Source organism: Felis catus, chromosome C2 (genome assembly GCF_018350175.1).
Source record: "Felis catus isolate Fca126 chromosome C2, F.catus_Fca126_mat1.0, whole genome shotgun sequence".
Classification (NCBI taxonomy): Eukaryota; Metazoa; Chordata; class Mammalia; order Carnivora; family Felidae; genus Felis; species Felis catus.
The window spans coordinates 117,557,997-117,574,915 of NC_058376.1; the positions used below are offsets into that span (position 1 = coordinate 117,557,997).

The 16,919-nt window shown below is 35.7% G+C and overlaps 1 protein-coding gene across 2 annotated transcripts in view; it reads left to right on the forward strand.

Moving 5' to 3' along the window:
• PLOD2 (procollagen-lysine,2-oxoglutarate 5-dioxygenase 2) overlaps positions 1 to 16,919 on the forward strand; it is a 100,102-nt gene that overhangs the window by 25,442 nt on the left and 57,741 nt on the right. For both annotated transcript variants that reach the window (XM_023260484.2, XM_045037478.1), the window contains exon 2: positions 16,450 to 16,541. In XM_023260484.2, coding sequence (XP_023116252.2) covers positions 16,450 to 16,541 — 92 coding nt within the window. The remainder of the gene's footprint in view (positions 1 to 16,449; positions 16,542 to 16,919) is intronic.

Genomic DNA, 16,919 nt, shown 5'->3' on the forward strand with positions numbered 1-16,919 from the left:
TCAAAATCCTCTAATAGCTTCGCATTGCATTTGGAGCAAAAGGCAAATCTTTACAATGACCCACTAAGCCCTACACAATCTCTTCACTCTGACTTCTGAACTCATCTCATTTTCTCTCTTGCTTAGGCTTTTTTGCCCTTTCTGGTGATTTTGGTGTCCTCTCCTCCTCCCCTGAGGACATATGAGGACTGGACCCAGCTCAGTCAGGTTCTTTGTATTTATTGTTTCCTTTTGCTGGAAAGCTTTTCCTGAGGTGTCTGCATGGCTAACTCACTTCCTATGCTTCATGTTACCCTCTCAGTGAAACTTGGTTCTGCTATCCCAAACTGTAGCATATTCAAGACTCCCTATTCTCCCCCGCCCGTCTCTTTAGCCATGTAAGTTAGATGAAAATATTTTGTTTGGTTTTCATCCACCACATGTGTGTAAACTCCATGATAACAGTCTTATCTCATCTTTGAGGCCCACCTAAATTTTTTTCTTATGTGGGAATACTCCCAACTACTCTTGATCTCTTCCTTCATTGTTTAACCTCCTCATTGGGCTATAATCTATAAATAGACCTAAGTATGTATACTTATTGGCATACTTCTTCAGCATGATTACCATCCCCTGGTGCTCAGAAATTATTCCTGAGCCTTTCCCAAGGTGTACCAAATCAAAAATTCTAGGGGTGGGTTTGGAAATTTTTGTTTTAATAAGACTTTGGGTATTTCTGATGCATGCTAATGTTTGAAAACCACGGGACAAGGACATTGGCATGATGGATCTAATTGAGAGTGTCTGGATTAAGGATCCAGTCGGATCTTCAGGGCTCAGTGATCCCCAGGGGTGGAGGGAAACTAAACTGGTTATAGGAGGACCAGAGGTAGAATGTTCCAAGAATGAGAAAACAAAAACATTTCTCTGAAATGTATCAGAAACCAGGAAATGTGTCTTAAGATAAAGAATACTAAAGGGAATATAAATATGTCAAAGACTTTCTTGTTGAGTAGATTTTGGAAAATAGATGGTTAGCAGAGAACTTGGAAGTTGAATGTTAGCATTAGGCAGATCTTGAGAATGGTAAGCCATGCAAAGATTAAGGTCGTACATATGGCCTTTTCTGGGTGGTGAGAATTTGGGGTACCAGCTCTCAGACTGGAATATTTTGACAGGAACTAAAACTAAACAAAAGGGTACAAAATCAAATTCTGATCATCTGTTGAAATGATATGTCATAATAGGGATCTGACCACTGATGGAAAAAGGACAAGAAACCCAGTTATTAAGAAAGGAATACATCTCTACAAAAGAGCTTGGAATTGGAAGAACTGAGGACTGAGAATAGGTTAGTGTGAGCTCCTGGAACAAGGTTAAATGGCCTCAGGGGTGGTGTTTAGAGGGGTTGGTTATCACACAAATCATTAAGGTCAGCAGAAGGTGTCTACTCTGTGTTGTGTATCCAATTAAATATTTTACTTGAAGACAGGTTAATTTACACATTATACATCTTTTTGACTCTTCATTGTCTGAATGATAATGGATTGAAATCAAAGACTTTAATATCTTGCTGTTTATGAGGGCTTATTTTAATCATATATATGTGTTTACAATGTGATTTCAATCTCTTGGACTTTCCCCCAACTTTGAACTTGCATAAAACTGTGCTTCAATCACTGGGAATATAAGCACATACTCAGAAACACTTTTGGCTCCCTGCTAAAACTGACTTATCATACATATTATCATGGGCACAAAACTTAAAAAAAGTGAGTATGTTTGGGATTTTATATTGTTGTACATGAAATAAGGTAAACATTCAATTGGGTAGGCTTTCTTTGCAGTGGTCCTTCAAGCCTTCTAAGCCCCATTTTGAGGTGCATACTTACCCACACCACACCATCCCCCCTCCCCCCTTGGAATTTGCTTAGATCTGGGAATGTAGTACAGAGGTTCTGATGCACCATGACTGGTGTGACTGAGGCCTTACCTGGAGTATGGCTTTCTCAAAGTTGTGAGATTAATCAGACACAGGCCAGACTTACCCAACAATGACTTGTCTGAATCATCCATGTGTGTCCTTTAACATATGGCTTGGTTCAAAATTCAAGGAAGTCACTATTCAAAATTGAGAGAAGAAATAAGAAGGAAGGAAAATCAGGCACTTAGGCAATAGGGAGCTGATTGGGACAGAGATAATTACACCTTAGGTGAATTTTTGTCAGTGTGGCAGATGAGAGCACATAGAGAACATTCTCTATGGAGCTTTATATCCAATGAAAATAGTGTCAGAAAGCCAACTTTACTTAGAAAAAGCCTTTATGGAATAGTATTATCTTCCTGTTATTGTTAGTGTTTTGGGATTTGTATATTTGGAGACGTAGAAACTCCTCTTTGGTTTAAGTCTTCAGAGCAATCACATGTCACTTTCCTGTCATAGTTGAGATAGGTAATATTTTTCCTAAAGCATAATTGTCTTAATTCATCATAAGTTTTAATAATTCAGAATGGAACCTAAGGACTTTCTTGTTTGGAATGATATGAGAGAAAATCTCAGCAGGTTCAGCATTTCATTTGTTCAACATGAGCCATATGATAAAAGAAAAAAATGTGAAAAGAATGAAACTATGAAAGTACTAAAAGAAAATAAGAAAGATTTGTTGTATAACTGTAGCAGGTAGAAGGCCTTTCTAAAACCTAGAGGACATAAGAGTTAATGGCTGATAAAAATACTGCTATATAAAAGGAAATTCTGCCTGGTAAGACTAATGCAATCAAAACAAAGTCAAAGGGTAAATGGCAAATGGGAGGAAAATGACCCAGAAGTTCGACTTCGGATTTATTCTAAAGATACAATCTTATATGTAAGAAATATTTATATATATCATTATCCATTACAGATTATTTTTTAGTACACCATTGGATTGGAAACAGTGTAAATGCCTGTCAGTAGCATGGTGTTTAGTTAAATTGTGGTTTATCTATATGATGGAATACAGTGTAGCTGGATTACATCTGAAAATATCTTACAGATATGTAGATTTTAGAAAGAGGTGCAAAAATTTTTTGAACTACAACATAGCCAGAATGTATGTTAGCAAAATGGCAATAAACACATACCTACCAATAATTACTTTAAATATCAATGAACAAAATTTTCCAATCAGAAGACATGGAGTGGGCTGAATAAGTAAAAAACAAGACCCATTTGTGTGCTGCCTATGAGAGACTCACTTTAGATGTAAGGATACACACAGACTGCAAGTGGAGCGATAGAAAAAGATACTCCTTGCAAATGAAACCCAAAGGAAAGCTGGAGTAGCTATACTTCTATCAGACAAAATGGACTTTAAAACAAAGACTGTAATAAGAGACAAAGAAGGACATTACATAGTGTTAAAGGGCTCTCCAAGAAGAGGAAATAACATTTGTAAATATGTACCCAGCATATGTAAATAAATATATAAAGCAAATACTAATGGGTCTAAAGGGAGAAATAGACAGCAATAAATAATAGTGGGTGATGTTAATATCCCACTTACATCAATGGAGAGATCATCCAAACAGAAAATTAATAAGAAAACATTAACCTTAAATGACGCATTAGACCAGATAGACTTAACAGATATTAGACTAGATATACTTAACAGAACATTCCATCTAAAAGGAACAGAATATGCCTTCCTGTCAACAGCACCTGGAACCTTTTCTGAGATAGATCACATGTTAGGCCACAGAACAAATCTTAATAAATTTAAGAGGATTGAAACATATCAAGCACCTTTTTTGACGGCAGTGGTATGAATCTAGAAATCAATTACATGAAGAAAACTGGAAGATTCACAAGTCTGTGGAGATTGAACAACCAAATGGACCAAAGAAGAAATCAAGAGAGAAATAAAAAAATACCTCTAGACAAATGAAAATGGAAATGTAACATACCAAAATTTATAAGATGCAGCCAAAGCAGTTGTAAGAGAAGTTCATGGCAATAAATGCCTACCTCAAGAAACAATAAAAGCCTCAAACAACTGATTTTATACCTCAAGGAACTAGAAAAAAGAAGAACAAATGAAATCTAAAGTTAGTAGAAGGAAAGAAGTAACAAAGATTAGAGCAGAAATAAATGAAAGAGAGACTAAAAAGATAATAGGAAAGATCAGTCAAACTAAGAGCTGGTTCTTTGAAAAGATAAAATCGACAAACCTAGAGTCATAAAAAATAAAAGAAAAAGGTAAAAATGAGGGTTCTAATCAAATCAGAAATCAAAGTGACAACTGACCTCAGAGAAATACAAAGGATCATAAACTCTATTATGATCAATTATTTCTTAACAAATTGGACAAATGGAAAAATGAATAAATTCTTTGAAACATACAGCCTACTACCACTGGATTATGAAGAAATAGAAAATCTGAACAGACTGATTACTAGTAAGGAGACTGAATCAGGAATCAAAAACCCGGTCCAGGACCAGGCTTCACTGGTCAGTTGTACCAAACATTCAAAGAAGAATTAATATCAGTCCTCACACTTTCCCAAAGAATAGACAAGGAGAGAACCCCTCCAAACTTATTGTACGAGGCCCATCATTACCCTTATAGCAAAACCAGAGAAGGATACTACAAGAAAAGAAAATTACAGGCTAATATCCCTAGCGAACATAGATGCAAATGTGAGCAGATATTAGCAAATCAAATCCAGCAATACATTAAAAGCATCATACACCACAATCAAGTGGGACTTATTCCAGGGATGAAAGAATGTTCAACATACACAAATCAATCAATGTTATATACCACATGTATAAAATGAAGTGTAATAGTCATATATCATCGCAATAGATGCTGAAAAAGCATTTGACAAAATTCAATATACATTTTATCCATATGATAAAAGCACACCACGAAGTGGGTATAGAGGGAACATGCCTCAACATAATAAAGGCTATATATGGTGAGCCTACAGCTAACATCATAGTCAGTGTAAAAAGCTGAAAGCTATTGCTCTAAGATCTGGAGTAAGACGAGGATGCCCACTCTTGCCGATTTTGTTCAATATAGTATTGGTAGTCCTAGCAAGAGAAATGAAAACACTAATTCAAAAAGGTATATATGCACCCCAATGTCCATTGTAGCATTCAAATTGGAAAGGAAGAAGTAAAACTGTTACTGTTTGCCGGTGACATGGTGTATATAGAAAACCAAGATACCATGAAAAAACCTGTTAGAACTAACAGTTCCATACTGATTCTATTGTGTTTCTATATACTAGTGAACTATGAGAAAGAGAAATTAAGAAAGCAATCCCATTTACAGTTGCATCAAAGATAATAAAATACCTAGGAATAAATTTAATTAAGGAGTAAAAGATCTGTATATTGAAAACTGTAAGACATTAATGAAGATTAAAGAAGACACAGATAAATGGAAAGATATTCTGTGCTCATGCATTGGAAGAATTAATATTGTTAAAATGTTCATACTACCCAAAGCAATCTACAAATTCAGTGCAGTCCTATCAAAATTCCAGTGGCATTTTTCACAGAAATAGAACAAACAATCCTAGAATTTGTATGGAACCATAAAAGACCCTGAATAGCCAAAGCAAACTTGAGATAGAAGAAGGCTGGAGGTATCATGTTTCATAATTTCAAATTATATTATAAAGATGTAGTAATTAAAATAGTATGATCTTGGCATAAACACAGATGCATAGATCAGTGGAAGAGAATAGAGACCCCAGAAATAAACCTGTATACCTATGGTCAATTAATTTATCATAAAGGAGCCGAGAATATACAGTGAGGAAAGGACAGTCTCTTCAATCAATTGTTGTGGGAAAACTGGACATCCACATGCAAAAGAACGAAACTGGACCACCATCTTACACCATGGGTTACCAGAGTTGACTCAAAATGGATTAAAGTCTTGAAAGCAAGGCTTGAACTATAGAACTCCTAGAGGAAAACATAGGTGGTAAGCTCCTGACATAGTTCTTGGCAATTATATTTTGAATCTGACACCAAAAGTAAAAGCATCAAAAGCAAAAATAAAATAAACAAAAGCAAAAAGAAAAGCATCAAAAACAACATGTTTTACTACATCAAATTTAAAAGCTTCTTTATAGCAAAGGAAACTACCAACAAAATGAAAAGGCAACATACTAAATATATATAAACCAAATTCATAGGTGTAGACAAATTGGTGGTTGCCAGAGGTCAGAGATGGAGGGGTAGGAGAAATGGGTGAAGTTTTCTTTGCTTTTAAAAAAATTTTTAAATAAATTGAATAATAAAAAATTTAAACTATGCAAAATTAAAGTGTAGAATATAAAGTATTTGCTAACATATACATTGACATTTAAAATTTTTTTTTTAATGTTTATTCATTTTTTGAGAGACAGAGATTGAGCAGGGGAGGGGCAGAGAGAGAGGGAGGAGACACAGAATCTGAAGCAGGCTCCAGGCTCTGAGCTGTCAGCACAGAGCCTGATGCAGGGCTCAAACTCATGAACTGTGAGATCATGACCTGAGCCAAAGTTGGATGCCCTACTGACTGAGCCACCCAGGCACCCCTACATTAACATCTTTTGAAGCATCCATAAGAACAACATTATTGATATCTCCTGAGGGAAAGTTACGTAGAGGTCTGGGAGAAAGGTCTGGGAAGACATATCACTTCCTACTTTATCACCTAGTCCAAAAAATTAAATTACTAATTTGAGTGGCTGGGGAGGGAAAAATCAGTCACGTGTATATGTTTTAAAACTCTAACTTGACACAGTGAATTCTAGAATGTTTTTTATGTTTTCTCGGGCATGGTTTCCAAAAAATAGGACATTTCTCTTATGTAAAGATGAAAGTTTATGACAGTTTACAACACAAATTAAACAATGAGGCTCTTTTTTTTTGAGTCTTCTTCCATAGAAGAAAATATCCATAGTTGTAGAAATCAATTCATCTACACTTAATTTTATGTTCCCCAAGGTCTAAATATACTGATTCAACTTTTTAGTAACCTCTTACATGGCAAGTTCAATTTGTTGAACGATGTGGAGAAGTAGTGTGTTGTTGGGGGAGGAATACATGCTGTAAAACTTTCCAGACAGTGTGAGAATGGGCTGCTGCTCGGATTAATTGTACTCATTTTGTGCAAGAAGGATACGATGGAAAATACCCTCTTTTAAAAAATGTATTTATAATGTGTTCATGGCAGTGTAGAGTAGAAGAAGCAAATGTTTATACTTGAAGATGATGAATAAAGTTAAGACTTTCCATTTCAGGCACTCCACACTTTATCAGGCTTGCTTTTAATTTTGCATGTCAGTTATTTTTATTCCTTTAGGTTAGGCAGACTTCAGCAAGATTCTTTTTCCATTTTGGAGGAGAAAAGATATTTTGATTCAGGCACTTCCTCCTTACAACTTTCTCTTAGCACAGGGCTTGCTTAGCTGCAAGTCCATCTCAAGTTGGTCTCTGCCCTAGGGTACCTCTTCTTTTCATTTGTAGGTGAATTAGCAGAAATATATCCTCTCAGCCTCTGCTGTTTTGTACTGGTTGTTAACTTTACTATTGATTTCTTTGCTTATAAGTCTGGAAATATTTTTAGTGCCTATGTAAGATATGGAATAAACAGCAATAAATCAAATTTGTTTGAACAAACTACATAACCTTGGGACCAGATTTCTGGCAGGCAATTTATGGTCTCTGTTAAAGCATTTGGCCAACAGATGGGTTATCCCATCTACTCAAAGGAGGTTTTAATTATTGGTTTTGGAGGTTGCTGTAACCTTTGAACCCTTGGGATTCTACAGATTAAAATCTGTTCTGTCTGTAAAGGGGGCAGTACCTTTTCCCTTTGACATTAAACTTGTATCCAGGGTGTAAATTTCATATTTCGAATGGATCAAGTGTGTCCTCCGAGTCATAAATCCTGGCAAGTGGACTTACACTCCTTGTATTAATGTTTGTAAAGATAAGAAACACTGCTTTTCCAGGACAGTCCATTCATTCTGGATGCTCTTAATCATACTTCATATTTGCTATGGTCTGAATGTTTGTGTCCCATCCCCTCCCCCATATTCATATGTGGAAGACTTAGCTCCCAAAGGCGATGGTATTAGAAGGTGGGGCCTTTGGGAAGTGGTTAAGTCACGAGGGTAGAGACCTCATGAATATGGTTAATGCTCTAATAAGAGAGGCTCCAAAAAGACCCCCGCTCCTTTCACCAAGAGAGGACACAGGAGAAGGTGCTGGCTGTGAACCAAGAGGAGAGCCCTCACCACAGTATGGCCATGCTCGTGGGGTAATCTTGGATTTTAGCCTCCAGAACTGTGAGAAATAAATTTCTGTTGTTTATAGGATACTGGGTCCATCGTATTTTGTTATAGCAGCCTGAATGGGCTAAAACAATATTGATATAAAATCTGCCTTCTCTCCATTAATTCTTCCCCATCCAGTTATCTTCTTTAAGATAGAACAAATCTTTTTTTTTTTCTCCTCAAATGTGATAAGATAATGGAGGTGTTGAATCTTTTTTTCAGGTAGAAAAATTCTCAATCCCTCAACTATTCAAGTATGAAATAATTGCCAGACCTCTAACCATGCTGGTCAGACTCCATGTTTGTCAAAATTTTCCTCAATGTACCATGCCAAACATCTTGTAATTTTCTATGCATGGGCTTGTCCTTTTAGGTGCCTGAGGCCTCTGGAGGTCTTAATATGGTCCTGCTTTACTTGATGTCTTGTGTTGATTGACCTTCTGGTTCTAGAAGAGTTTATCCTTAACTTACTGCCTTCCTACTGTTTGGCTCCTTGTGGCATCTCGTCTTTTTATACATAACTGGCAATATTCACCTTCTCTAATCCCACTGCACATACTGTTAGGGTGACCACATTGTCCTGGTTGGCTCAGGACTTTCCAGGTTATACAACTGAAATCCCTGTGTTCTGGGAACCACCTTAGTCCTGGGCAGACTGGAGTGGTTGGTCACCCTACGTGCTGCCCTTTCTCCCACTACCTCATGGTGTATCTCCTGATTTTCTGTATATCTGTGCGTGGTCCAGAGTGGTCTGTGGAAGCTCAGGCATTCATCTGAATGCTGATGTGTAAAGCTGTTCCCTATGCAGCATTAGTGGTTGGAGGTTTTTGTTTGTTTGTTTGTTTTTTCTTTTCTTTTCTTTTCTTTCTTTTTTTTAGTATTCTCATTTCTCCTCCATTTCCTATGAAAACCCAATGGAATCCTTTGATATCTCTTTGACACATCCTATTTATTTAGCTTTTTTCTTTGTTGAAATTTTGGCATTAATTGTTCTTGAAGATCTTTGTTTTGTTTTGTTTTGTTTTTTTCAACAGTTCCACAAAATAAAATTCTTTTCCTTGCTACCTACATACCTTGGCTTTGGTTTAATTGTCATAGTGTTTGGGTGACCCCGTACTTAAGAAAGCAACAAAATTGTTCAGTAAGACCTAGGAAGACCATGTTTTTAGTAATTGGGAATCTTGAGTTCCTGTCCTAGATTGGTTACCACCTAGCTGAACTGCAGGACCCTGGGCAAGCCTTGTTTTCTCTTGAGGTCTTGGTTCCCTCCTCTGTAAAGGAATTGGACTTTGCTAGCTTGCTCATGAGATCACAATTTACATCACAATAAAATAACTGTCGGTGGAGGAGCAGACTGTGATTGCTTTATGTACCAAATACTTCTCTGGAGTGTGTTTGGGGTCTTTTCTATATCTCTCTAGCCTAGCCTCTGAAGCCTGAATCTGATATCTATCCCTTTATCAGACACATAACCAATTAGGCTCATAATGTCTTTTTCAGATGAAGAGTTGTTGCCTATAGCTAGAAGCATATTGGGTCTGGCATCCTCAAGGCCATCTGTCCCCAGAATCAACCATTCATTAGGAGGACTCCTAGAATTCAGAATATAAGTCAAACTCGTGGCTGTGATTTATTACAGTAAAAGAATATTGAGCAAAATCAGCAGAGGAAAAGACACATGGGTCAATCCAGGAAAACCAGATACAGCTTCCAACAGTCCTTTCCCAGTGGAGTCACACAAAATTTGCTTAATTCCTGCAGCAACTAGCTGTGACAACACACGTGAAATGTTATTTATTAAGAAAGCTCATTAGGGACTCACTGCCCAAGGTTTTTAATGGAGACTGTTCATACGGGCAAGTGCTATATCAAAATTCCAAACTTCTAGAAAGAAAGCAGGTGTTCAGCATAAGTACATTGTTAGTGCAATTTAGGCACAGTGAACCATTCTTACTGGGAATGGTAGGAACTTCCCCAAATTCAGTTTTCCAGATGGCAGCCAAGGACCAACCTGCAAGCAGGTCTAAGGATAGAAGTTTCAGGCTTGCCAAGTTATCTCGTTTCTACACATGTAATAAAACTCAAAGTTTGCTTCTAGCCTCTTGACTTCTCTCTAGCAAGTAAGTCCACATGAAACGTTGGAAAGAAATGGACTTTGAGGAATAACGAAAGTTCTACTGGCTTTACTAGTAACTTGTTGGGTGACTTCACTGAAGTTGTTTAACTTTATTTATTTTTTAAAGTTTATTTATTTTTGAGAGTGAGAGAGAGAGAGCAAGCAAGTTGGGGAGGGGCAGAGAGAGAGGGGGAACAGAGGATCCCAAGCAGGCTCTGTGCTGGTAGCACAGAGCCTGATACAGGGCTTGAACTCAATGAACTGTGTGATCATGGCCTGAACCAAAGTCAGATGCTTAACTGACTGAGCCACCCAGGCACCCCAAATTGTTTAACTTACTTAAAACTTACTTTCTTTACTTTTGAATTGGAGATAATAAAGCTAACAATCTAGGGATTTTGTTGAAAACAGGTTGCTTTATACACACATCTACATGAAGCGTAGTATTACTTATCCCTGAATCTATTCATCCAACGAATGTGTATTAAGAACCTACTAGGTGCTGAACACTAATAGACCCTGGAGTGTAGTGTTCAGAAAAAGACATCTTGTTAGACATTTAGAGTCAAACAGGAGGGAGAGACTTTAATCTCAAATAATAATCATGAGTGTTAATGTACAATTTGTGCTAAGTTCTCTGAAAGAGAGGTAGACAGTGCAGTGGTCAGGGATGGTCTCCCTAAGGAAATAGCCTATGTGTAAGAACCTCAGATTTCAATAGGCAGTGACTCCATCAAGAGGTCAAGAGGGGAATTAGATAATGACGTAGCATACACTCTTCTCTTTGGGTGAGAAGGAGTGAGCATTGTTGGAGAATCAAAAAAGTCCTGGGCAGTTGGAGCAGAGAACAAAGGAGGGAGAGGTAATGAATGATATTGGAGAGGGCCACAGTCAAGGACTACATTGAAGTGATAGAGCTTGGACACCATCCTAAGAGCAATGGAAAGCCACTTAAGAGTGTTTAACAGTGGAATGACATGATTGGATATCTAGGTGTTTTGAAAGGTTCACTCTGGCTGCTTTGTGGAGATATGACTAGAGTGGGTTAAGTGGGTTTAGGAGGCTGTTGTAGAAGCCTGGGCTAGTGATGACCATAATTTGAGTTAGTATTATAGCTTGCTTAGAGATGGAGAGACATGTGAACATTTGAGAGGGCATATCTGCATTTTCTTGTTAAAATATTTGAATGAATACTTTTAAGCAGACTGTTTTTATATAGGGTGGGTATGTGTTCTTTAGTCATTACTAGCATCATAAAATCTAGAGTTGGAAGAGATATCAGATTCTTGAGTGTATAACTCTAGTAGAGAAAGAGATGGAGTTATAATCTGCTGAGATTTCACTAATATAGCCCACCTTATCTATGCATCTATTGAGTAGGAATAAGAAGATACTATATATGTAGATATATGTAGACCTTACAGTGTGTCAGCCAGTTTGCATATATTAACTAATTTAATTATCACAGCAAACCTGTCAGGCAGGAGCTATTCTTACACACATATTATAGATGAGATACAGATGAGACACACATAGGTGGCCAACTTCTAACAAATAAATGGTAGAGTTGGGATTTGAACCCAGGTAGTTGTCTTCAGATTCATATGGCCAACTACGGTGGCAAACTATGACTCTTAGGCCAAATTTGGCCCATTGTTTTTGTAAAGGCAGCCAGAAAACAAATACATACATATATGTATGTTATATGTGTTATATATATATGTATATTTATATATAAATGTAACATTTAAAAAGTATTTTAAAAAAAGAAAAAATCATGACAGAGATTATATGTGGTCCACAAAGCCTAAAATATTTACAATTTGGCCTTTTACAGTGAAAAAGTTTGCTGGCCCCTGCATTATGCTAACCATTACTAAGAAGATACCTTCCTTTAGTAGATCAGTGAGAGTCACTGATCTTTATAGACGAAGGACATATCTGGTCATAAAATGAGTTAGTTGCAGAGTGAAAACAGTATACTCATAGGTCCTGTTGTAGAATTATTTTTCTTGATATTTTCCAATTTAAAATTAAGGACTGGTATGACTGTGTAGTTTCTTGGAAAGATAGGAGAGTTATCCTTCAGTATTGGGATCAAAAGCAGCTGGGCTGGTGCTGAGTTACTTAATGTGATGTCTGTCATTAAGATAATGAATTTCGGATGAATTTTATGTGCTGCTTTATAATTTGGAAACAGGATATATTAACAAAACACTTTCTATTTTAAACTCATGCTTTGTCTTTGAAAACAAAAATTGCACTAAATATTGATATATTCTGCTCTTTATAAATAACTATTTGGAGAAAAAAATAGCCCTTTTTTTTAAAAACTTTTTTTTAATGTTTATTTTTGAGAGAGACAGAGACAGAATGTGAGTGGGTTGGGGCAGAGAGACAGGGAGGCACAGAATCTGAAGCAGGCTCCAGGCTCTGAGCTGTCAGCACAGAGCCCGACGCGGGGCCCGAACTCATGAGCCGTGAGATCATGACCTGAGCCGAAGTCGGACGCTCAACCAACTGAGCCACCCAGGTGCCCCAAAAGATGGCTCTTTAACAGTGCATTCCCACAGCCCCCAGAAGTGTATTAATAAGAGAGAATATAGCATGTTTTGGCATTTTTAAATAAGTTGACAACTTGATTTTTGGAGAATTTCTGATATTCACCTGAATTTTTATAGAGTGCTATATATTTAAACACTTCAGTATTTATTAAATCTTACTATAATGATAGGCATTTGGGGGATTGTAGAGATGAGGACAGAAGTTTTTGTTGTTTGCCATGATGTGATTTTCACTGATAAATGGTTGTTCTAATCTACCACACTCTATAGGTGTGTTACATGTTTCTTGCCCATGCAAACTGTATTAATCTATTTTGTAATAGGATCAGACAGTGGCAACAGAGGTTCCATTTGGTCACAGTTGAGGTTCCATTTGTCTTTTCTTTGACACCATTGTAGATTGATTTTGGTAATTGTTGATGGATGCCTTTTATTCAAGCTCATTTCCTTGCTCAATCATCTCATATTATCGTTTTGGTTGTGGTGGGTGGATTGAGTAATGTACTCACGATAGTTGCTTAAATTACAATATGGTTTAGTTAGAATTTCTGCTATTTCATCCTTCCTCTTACTTAGATGATTTAGACCGTTAAAAGTTTTCTATTGCCTATTTTTCTATAATTTTTTTGATTGGAAAATGAGGGATTGTAGATGAAGTTGAACTCTCTTTTAATTGTAGGAGTTTCCAAACATACACAAAAAGAATCCATTTTTAATAGTCATTACATATGGCCAGTCTTGTTTAACCTTTATCCTCCTCCTCCATTGCCTCCCATCAACCTCAGATAATTTTATTTTATTTTATTTACTTATTTTTTTCAACGTTTATTTATTTTTGGGACAGAGAGAGACAGAGCATGAACGGGGGAGGGGCAGAGAGAGAGGGAGACACAGAATCGGAAACAGGCTCCAGGCTCTGAGCCATCAGCCCAGAGCCCGACGCCGGGCTCGAACTCACGGACCGTGAGATCGTGACCTGGCTGAAGTCTGACGCTTAACCGACTGCGCCACCCAGGCGCCCCAACCTCAGATAATTTTAAAACAAATTGTAAATACTGTATATTATTTCATTGGGTAAATACTTAAGTATGTGTCTCTAAATTATAAGGACTCTAAAAAAGTCAATGCCATTAACATGATAAAAAATTAACTAATTTCTAATGTCAACAAATTCATGTTCAGATTTTCCTAATTTTCTCAGAAATACTTTTCTGCAGTTAGTTTTTTAAATCAGGACCCAAATAAAGTTCATGGTTTACGTGTGGTTGAATTGTCTCTTAATTCTGTTAATATACTGTATCCGTTCCCCTTCCATTTTTTTTCCCTTTTGTCACTGATTCTATAGGTTAATTGTGAAATCTAAGTATATATCAAATTTAGGTTAAAGTTTTTGACAAGAAAATTTCATAAATGGTGAAAAAGTTAGACTTTTGAACTGATAAGAAATAAATCTTATTTATAATAAATATATTTATTATATATTATATTTTATATATTATATTAATATATTATAGAGTATATTTACAATATTAATATTTATTATATTATATACTATATTTTATAATATAAAATTATATATTAATATATTAATATATAATAAATATACTAATATATTTATTATATATTTATTATAAATAAGACTTGTTTCTTATCACAGTAATGATACTGAATAGCAGATAAAAGGAAACAGAAATTTTTATGTAATGCTATTAATCATACATTTTTTTTAAAACAAAGTTACTAATTCACTATTTGTTTTTTTTTGTAATTAGCAACAATAATGAAACAATAGGAGTCCTTATTTGGCATAAGATTGCCAGACATAGACTACCCATTTTTAACTTTGCCTTCTGAGTCATTGGATTAGTGTAACGTTTCTGTCTACCCAGTGGTCTGGCCAACATTACTTTTCCTATTAAGGATGATGCAATCCTTGCTGCTAATTTTATACTGAAAATGGTAAGCATAAAAATCCATGTAACCAAAATGTAAACTCGTAGATAATTCTTATGACTTATGTATAGAAGGTTAAGATAAGAAAGTTATCTTTAAATACAGTAATTTTATTACAGAGAAAAGAGACTTTAAAGTATGCTCTTTTACTCTTATAAAATCTGGTAGTCTCCATTTTAAAATTTATTGTGAATGGTAACATGTCATATTTTCTTAATCAGTTAAGCCCTGCTTGAAACTTTAAAATTAAATTTTGTTTCTTAAAAAATAACAGCTAATTTGGTATAAATTTTGTTTCTTAAAAAATAGCAGTTAATTGGGTACCCAGATGGTTCAGTCGGTTAGGTGTCTGTCTCTTGATTCGGCTCAGGTCATGATTTCATGGTTTGTGAGTTCGAACTCTACGTCAGGCTCACTGCTGTTAGCATGGAGCCCACTTCAGATTCTCCATCTTCCTCTCTCTGTGCTCTTCGCCTGCTCGTGTGCGTGCAAGTGTGTGTGTTTGTGTGTGTGTGTGCGCTTGCATGCGTGCACTCTCTCTAAAAAAAAAAAAAAAAAAAAGACAACTTGGTCCTTAAAAAAAAATAATTACAAAAGTGCTCTTAAAATATATTTACTTGCTGCCGTCAACTTTATGAAAATAACTTATTTTTCCTTGAATATTTATTTCTCATAGTGGTGAAAATTATGTGAGAAATACCTTTTTCCAGAAAAAAATCTAAGGACATTGATATTTATCTTTATGGAAACGTTTTCCTTTCTTTAGTTGACTAGTGAATGTTTGAATTTATTATTTCTTCATGTGTATTGCACCTATTTATATTTTATTATTTTAATTATTTTTAAAATTTGATGCAAAATTACTTTGATTTATATGAAATTATTTCTAATTGAATTCTGTAATGCATTAGTGCTATTTCCAATAATTGCCTATTGCCTAGCAGACATTTAATACCTTGTGAGTTTTGTGTTATTGGTAACAACATGCAGGTGACAAACGGTACAGCTCAATGCATTGAATGTTATAAAGATGTTGACTTGCTTTTTTAGTCCGTGAGTCCTCCTGTGTCCTCAGGTTAAAAGAAATGTTCCAGCACTTTTGATATTTGCTAATATACTTTGTTATTTTATACATTTTTCTGCATGCCTTTTCCTGATAAGCATTCTCCTTAATAGCTTTTATGGATGTTTTGAATGATTGCTTAAGTCTGCCTCCTCCTACTGACAAATGGTTTTATGTTGGACTAAAAATAATTGTCCATTATAGAATGGTGACTAAAAGCTGTGTATTTACTAGGGCAGCCCTGATTTTGGTTCCTTTATTTGCTAAATAAACAACAAAGCAGTGAAGATGATGTATATGTTGTTGTGGCTACTAAGACTTTTCATTACGAAAATGAATAGGAGGTAGGCGGGTAGGTTTAATGACTCTAATCACTGTAGTGGGTTGTAAAGTGGGAGCATTTAACCTCTTGCAAAACCATCTTATGTTAGTCCCTTCTGTCTTTACAGATAAATTATTAGTCATAACTGTAGCAACAAAAGAAAGTGATGGATTCCATCGATTTATGCAGTCAGCCAAATACTTCAATTATACTGTGAAGGTACAGTATATCTTTTAATTCGCAGACATGTTAGAATATGTAACTAAAGTACATTTTTCATAAAAATACCAACTATCCTATTGCCACAATCTGCAGTCTACACAAGGAAGTTGAAATTTGGTTACATAATTACTAAGTTTGTGTATATAATTGATTGTTTTAAGGATACATTTTGGCCTTATTAATACTCTGCCACTTAGACAATGATTTCTTCATATTTGCTAATGCTTTATATAAACATGTTCTATGAAACAACAGAAAAATATGTTTATATGTATTTATGTTTCTTTTGAGGGGCCATGTACAAGCACAGCATAGCAGATTTGACAGTTTTTTTCATTACTAAGAAGAATTTTTTTTCTATAATGGGTATGTCTA